We start from the raw sequence: 7,339 nt of genomic DNA on the forward strand, positions 1-7,339 counted from the left end.
CACATAAGAACAATTGTTTCCTATCATACAAGTTATGATGATGATGGCTTCTTATTGTAATTATAGTTATTTAGTATTACATAGTTTAATCACTTGTGTTCATTTGTAGCACCAAAGATATGTTAAAAGTAAAGATTGGTGGTCTCATATACAAAGTGTGCATAGCGGAAATTGTACGGAACGACTGCATGCTGTTGTACACAGCTGAAAAGGTGAAACAGACCACTGTTTACTTACATTAACACCTGTAAACGTTACCCTTTATTTGCAAATAAAAATTATTGTATTGTATTGTATTGTATTGATTAATTACTAACCTGTCATTATAATACACAAATCTGACTGCAAATAAAATTTCTGAATTCAACAATATACAGCTTGCTTTATCTAAGTAGTAACTTCATTGTACAAAAATTGGTTCACATAAATTTTACATAAATTGAGACAATTGAAAATTAATTGATAATTGATTAATTGAATATAGTCTTATGCCTTATGGGAAATGATGGAAGAAATAGTTCCGAGCCGGTAACAGCAACCAATTTTTAGTATGTTGTCGGGCATAGTATCTGGATCCCAAAACTGCCGGGAGGCAGCGGCGCAGGTCGTCTACTTCAGCCTAATGACGTCATCAAAACGACTCCTCCCGCCTCGTTGCGAATTACGCTGAATTAGGTAATGGTCTGCGCCTGCGCCACTGCCTCCCGGCACTTTTGGGGTCCCAATACCACGGCCAATAACATACTGAAAGTTGGTAACAGTTACCGGTTCTTAACTAATGTTGCCACTACTTCCCACTAGGGAGGGAGGGCACTTATCGCTAATTTCAACGATGACGTCGATCGCCTCTTAAGGCGCTTATTACACCGCCGTCACATGGCGATGCGAAGTGCGAAGCGACAAATTGATGTGCGGCGACGACGGTACCTAACGATGGTGCTGTTTTCTCCGTATCTTCTTTCGAAGCTGAGATGCGTGACGAATCGAGTTTATGAACAAAAATCCGTACGGTACTATGGACCTCGGTGTGACCCTGCGGCGCGCACCGCAACACCGTCCGAAGGCACGAATTGTCGTGCGATTCACACCTTCGCACGGAGAGGCGGAGCCAATGTGTTATGCCATGCGGTTTTTGCATACATATCGAGATTCTACAGTACAAGGTTAAACATCGCAGCACCGGACGTCGCTCCGAAGTGGGAAGCAGTGTGATATCCGCCTAAAAGAAAGAAACTTGACAGTCTTTTTCGTTTACCTGTATCTGGTCTCTGCCAATACGTTTGTATCATTCTGCACTATTATTTCATACCCATGGTTTTATGTACATTCTTTGGGAATGCAATAATTGTGTAGCAGAGACATTGTTCTCACATGTATTGGCAGTTCATTTCACATGGGAAAATGGGAAAAACTGTAAATGACAGAAAATAAAAACCGGCCAAGTGCGAGTCGGACTCACACACGAAGGGTTCCGTACCATTAACTATAAAAACAGTCACCCATCCAAGTACTGACCCCGCCCGACGTTGCTTAACTTCGGTCAAAAATCACGTTTGTTGTATGGGAGCCCCACTTAAATCTCTATTTTATTCTGTTTTTAGTATTTTTTGTTATAGCGGCAACCGAAATACATCATCTGTGAAAATTTCAGCTGTCTAGCTATCACAGATCACGAGATACAGCCTGGTGACAGACAGACAGACGTACAGACGGACGGACAGACGGACAGCGGAGTCTTAATAATAGGGTCCCGTTTTTACCCTTTGGGTATGGAACCCTAAAAACGAAATGTAACTTACAGATCGATAGATACAACATTTCTAGTACCGTAAGGTCGGGGTACTTTAGCCCTTACAAGGTTACTTTGTCTATCCATGAAAACCCATTTATTGAATTAATACATTCTTAAGAACGACACTAAACGCTTACACAAAAACAGATTGATCACATAATGTCGTTTTTAGGGTTCCGTACCCAAAGGGTAAAAACGGGACCCTATTACTAAGACTCCGCTGTCCGTCTGTCTGCTAGACAGTTGAAATTTTCACAGAGGATGTATTTCTGTTGCCGCTATAACAACAAATACTAAAAAAGTGCGGAACCCTCGGTGCGCGAGTCCGACTCGCACTTGGCCGCATTTTAAGACTGTATCAATTCAATAAAATAGGTTTTCATGGGTGTGCAAAGTAAGTAACCTTGGAGGGCTAAAGTACCGGGGTACTTTCGGTCGGGTTACTTAAGGTCCGGGACTTTACGGTATAGCTATTATATTAAATTATAGAGTTCAATTTAATTTCCTTTAATAACTTCGGTTTAAAAATTAATTGATAACATAACACCTTTTTTTTTCTAATTAGATTTAGCCAAAATCAATTATTTTAATTTAACCTTTTTTGACATCTAGCAGGAAATATTCAATAAATTCCAATATTTAATTAGGGATATTAGGCATATTCCTCGTAATATAGTTTCAATAAGGAAGAAACAATGATATAGGTAAAAATATTTAGATCAGTACGGTTTCACTCACTATTATTTTTAGTCGCTTTTGGCGACATGTTTCGGATTCGTCGGGAATCCTTCCTCCTTCCGAGTGTCCGCGGCGGCAGTAATAGTGAGTGAAACCGTAGTAATCTAAATATTTTGGAATATACCTCACGATAGTTTAATTTCGACGAATGATACAGGTAATTATTTAGTAGGTAGGTGTACGTAGTATAAATAAATGAGAAATAAAAATATCAAAATGCTTATTGCAAATTTTATGGTATACTTTGCTGTTTTTATAACTAATTATTTAAAGATGTAATGACGATGGAAGAGTCTGTACTTGTATGTAAACACACATTGCAGGGAAGTGGGAAACACCTAAAATTAACATAGCGCTGTCAACACTTCAGAACCCCTAGGTTACATTCGGTAGCGTGACGGAAGTACGCGTTTGCGTTAAGTCTCATTTTGTATGGGAATGTGGACAGCGCGCCAAGCGGGACGTTGTGGAAAAATCTCATACAAGATGAGATTTACGCAAACGCGTAAGTAACTTCACGCTATTGAATGAAATGTACACTAGGGGTACAGGAATGTCATATGCAAACAAGGATCACAGGCAGAAAACACCTGAGTACACAAATAACAATTGACTAGTGTTTATGGTTTTCAGTTTTTTGTGCGCTTGTTGATATAATAATGGGATATATATAACTGACCAGCCTTTAGCCGTGAGTTTGTCTGTTTAGAAGTATTAAAAACCGGCCAAGAGCGAGTCGGGCTCGCGCACGTAGGGTTCCGTACCATGACCGTCCGGAATTAAAAAAAATGTTATTTCTGCTTCCTTGTTCTTCCGTTTATTCAGACATCCGTAAACAGAACAATATCTATAGATTTAGGTTTCGAAGGCTTTATGTATTTTAAATTTTGCGCGAGTCGAGCGGCAGCCCATTGCCATACGCCTGCCCGGAAGGCGCTCCGGCCAAATGTACCTAAACTGCGAAGTGACACCCCCCTGGCGCTGCGAGAGAAAGCTACCAGTTCTCAGGTCACCGGTAGCATTGATGAGATTAATTAATTATACAGATTACTTTTGCATTATTGTCAATATAAAATTCACGACTTATGTCAAACACAGGGACAGTTCCAAAACCACCGGTCTCTGGTTATTTTTAAAATCAACTCAAATTGTAAGCAATTCTCAACCCTATTTCCATTATATTAAAATACAAAATAAAATAATGATAGTTATAATATTTCCATAGAAATATTTTTGCTGTAAGTACATTAGTTTATGAACACATCCTGATAACAAGCAATTACTTCCTTCCTCACCTCGCTTACATTGCCAGGAGAATAACTAATATGTTTTATAATTTATAAATATAAAGTATAGTATGTTAAATTGCCTCGCCCGGCTCGCCGCTACTCATACTCATACTAATTTATTGTTAAGATATTAATAAATATATTATGAAATATACAACAAGCATGCTAATAATGTCCCTTCATTGGATGTGTTCCACAACAGTGAAGTCTTATTTAAAAACAAATTATTATCTATTGATAATCTCAGCTAGCTTAGCTAACTTACCTTAGTTACATAGTGTGGAATAGTTATTATTAATATTAAGTATTAAGTGTCTTGTTAATTAGTATTTTATACTTATTCCATAGAGTAACTTATACTAGAGCGGTACTGTCATAGTAAATTTTGTAACCCCAGTAAATTCACTGCCATCTGTCGACACACTTTAAAACTAAAAATGAATATTTATAAAAATACGATAAAATGTATTTAAATATGGATAAATGATTTTTTTTATTTGCATTAATTATTTTTATGATTTTGCCCCATGTTCTTTCACAGATATGCGTTAAAATTGTTAAATAACAAAAGAAACCGTCAACGCCATCTATACGACAGCAGGCCAAAGCTAGTAGCGCCCTCTGAACGAGAAACAAATTTTCTTGATTTTCGAGGCACGTTTTTTCCTTAGACTGTATCCATCTATTACGGAGTTATATCTATCTTTGCTTATTCCAAATCATTCTAATGTATAGAGTCAAGAGTCAAAATATTTTTTATTCAAATAGGCCTGCTAGCACTTTTAAATTATACTATACTAATCTAATACTAAGTCTTTTTCTGAGTAATAATAATGCATGCTGTGATTGCCTTTGAGTGGTGGATCAATAAAAAATGTGAACTTTTAGTATGTTAATTGTATCTTCTGTTGGTGATCCTAATAAACAAATAAAAAAAAAGATAAGTATAGTGATTGAACTGTATAAACATGTAAATATTCTATGTGACAATACCCTTAGTTTAGAAATGTGTAACCTGAGCAATCTAGACATCACAGACTTGATCCATAGTGAGACTAATATTTGCATAAGAAGCATTTGTTTGCAAAACTAAGTTGTTTTCTATGCAATGTGTGTATTTAAGTAAGCCTAGCACTTAGACCCTAACCCTAGGTATTTCTTTATCATGTAAGGGGCTATCCGAGGTTTTCATTGATTTTTGACAAGTTTTGAATCATCTCCTACTTTTGCACTATATATAGAATTATAAGAAACTGCTATCAGTTCTTCAATATTTTATCTCCATTTTTGTCTACAGGATTTTGAAAGAAATGAATACTTATTTATTTATAATTTTTTTAAACATTGTCTGCCCTACCCTGCCTGTGAAACCGATGGTCCTGGGTTCTAATCCCAATAAGGGCATTTATTTGTGTGATGAACACAAATATTTGTTCTTGACTCATGGGTGCTTTCTATGTATATAAGTATGTATTTATCTATATAAGTATGTATATCGTTGCCCAGGACCCATAGTACAAGTTTTGCTTAGTTTGGGGCTAGGTTGTGATCGGTGTTGTCCGCTAATATTTTTTTATATTTTTTTATTTTATTGTCTAAAAGACACTTTTTTTGTATCTCGATTGCTGTGAAAGAATTTACTATATATAAATGCGAAAGTCTGTCTGTCTGTTACCTCTTCACGCTTAAACCGCTGAACCAATCTAGTTTAATTTTGGCATAGATAGTTTGAGTCCCAGGGAAGGATATAGGATAGTTTTTATGTCAGAAATCATCCCTAAAGAGAGTGAAAAGGGGGGTGGAATTGAGGGATTTAATGAATTGCCAGATAATTGATGTCAAGCAAAGAATGATTGCTTTTACACTTTATCCAGGCGCTAAACTTACTCTAGCTGTTGTTACTGATTCCACACAGACGAAGTCGCAGGCAAAAACTAGTAGATCATAATGTTTATATCAAGGGCCAAATTAGTCCTCAAATTTTGAGTTGTGGGAGTGAAACTTTTACACAAACAATTTCATTTCAAATTTGTTTAAGCTTTAATCAACTATTTCCCAGCATACAAAATAAGCCTGAATATTCCCATTTTAAAATCAGGCAATTGTTAAAATATGTCCAGTGGACTGCTCAGACTAAAGCTGGCCATACACATTAAGGGCATTTCTGCATAGTTTTACCTGTACAGTTCAACTGCACAGGTAAAGGAGTGTATGTGGTATTCAACTGTGCAGCTTCCTTACCGGCTTTATCTGTGCAGTCGAACTGCACAGACACAACGTAGTGTGTATGGCAAGCTTAACAAAGTAAAAAAGCTATCAGGTAAAACTAACCTGTTTCCAAAGTTGGTTTTCCAGAAATCTGCCGCATCACTCTTCGTTATACGGAACTGGTCACCAGCAAACGTCCCGTTCGGAAACATAGCCTTAAGCTCACTCAGCATATGACTAAACACCAAACTGAGCTTCGTAAGATTCCTCCTGTAGTGCGAATTCTCATCAAACATCTTTTCTTTCCCCTCTTTAAACAACTTTATAGCCTGCTTACACTTCCTTATCAAATTTATAATAAATATATTAAAATGTTCATTGCTATTCAGCGCCTGCATATTGTCCTCATATTTAGAATAAATAATACGCAATCTCTGATATGTGTCCGGCAAAATATCTAAAATGAAAGGAGGACTATTCTTCAAGTTCATCTTATGATGCTGACACAGTTTAACCACTTTATCCATCAACTCCCACGTCTTATTCAAGGTTCTTTTATCCGTCGCCAGCTTCGTAGGGCACACGGCACCGGAAAAGGCGCCGTGTAGTTTCGAAAATATCGAAGAGATGTTTTTCTGTTGTGATTTTTGACGGGGGGCCGCCATGTTGCCAAGTCCGATGACATACAAATGAAAACAATTACAACGAGGCACTGAACTTAAAAAGCATTCATCACTTAATAATAATGGTGTCCAGCGTAGGTTTTCTCATTATCACTAAAACACACCACATTTACGACACAAATATGTACACGGCAACGATCACCCACTGACACATCTCCGACGCGTATGACAAATTTATGAATTAACTCCTGTTTTTTTCCTAACGTGACCGAGTTTGAGCGTGGAAGTTGTTAGCCAATAGAAGACAGGACCGCCTCTTAGGTTCTGGTTAGTGATTGGCTGAAACGCGAGAGCGTAGTTACCAAGAATACAAGGAAAACATACTACAGTTATGAGGTTAAGTCGGTGTTGCAAGAAAAAAAATATTTTTTACCCAATCATGTTTGTGTTGTATGCATGATTTTTTTTGTGTATTTTTTGGTACACCTGTTATTGTGTTATAGTCTGTCAAACCATTTCCGTCAGTAGAAAAACCGGCTAATTGAAAAAATGTAGGCGCGAAGGGTTATTCGCCCATAGAAAATGTGATATTCGTAACTTTTTCTACTGACAATGCTGTTTTGTTAGACTCATAATAGTTTATAATGGTATGGTGCGGTTAAGGGCTAGCAAATAAAGATGATAAAGAG

The 7,339-nt window shown here is 37.1% G+C and overlaps 1 protein-coding gene across 2 annotated transcripts in view; it reads right to left on the minus strand.

The window, feature by feature from the left end:
- Positions 1-7,112, minus strand: part of LOC134751884 (E3 ubiquitin-protein ligase CBL) — a 137,732-nt gene extending 130,620 nt beyond the window's left edge. Inside the window, exon 1 of one of the 2 annotated variants that reach the window (XM_063687430.1) lies at positions 6,151-7,112. In XM_063687430.1, coding sequence (XP_063543500.1) covers positions 6,151-6,692 — 542 coding nt within the window. In that variant the 5' untranslated portion in view covers positions 6,693-7,112. The remainder of the gene's footprint in view (positions 1-6,150) is intronic. The other variant, XM_063687429.1, reaches the window with a different exon arrangement.
- Between the last annotated feature and the right edge of the window lie 227 nt (positions 7,113-7,339).

This window comes from Cydia strobilella, chromosome 23 (assembly GCF_947568885.1).
Source record: "Cydia strobilella chromosome 23, ilCydStro3.1, whole genome shotgun sequence".
Taxonomy (NCBI): domain Eukaryota; kingdom Metazoa; phylum Arthropoda; class Insecta; order Lepidoptera; family Tortricidae; genus Cydia; species Cydia strobilella.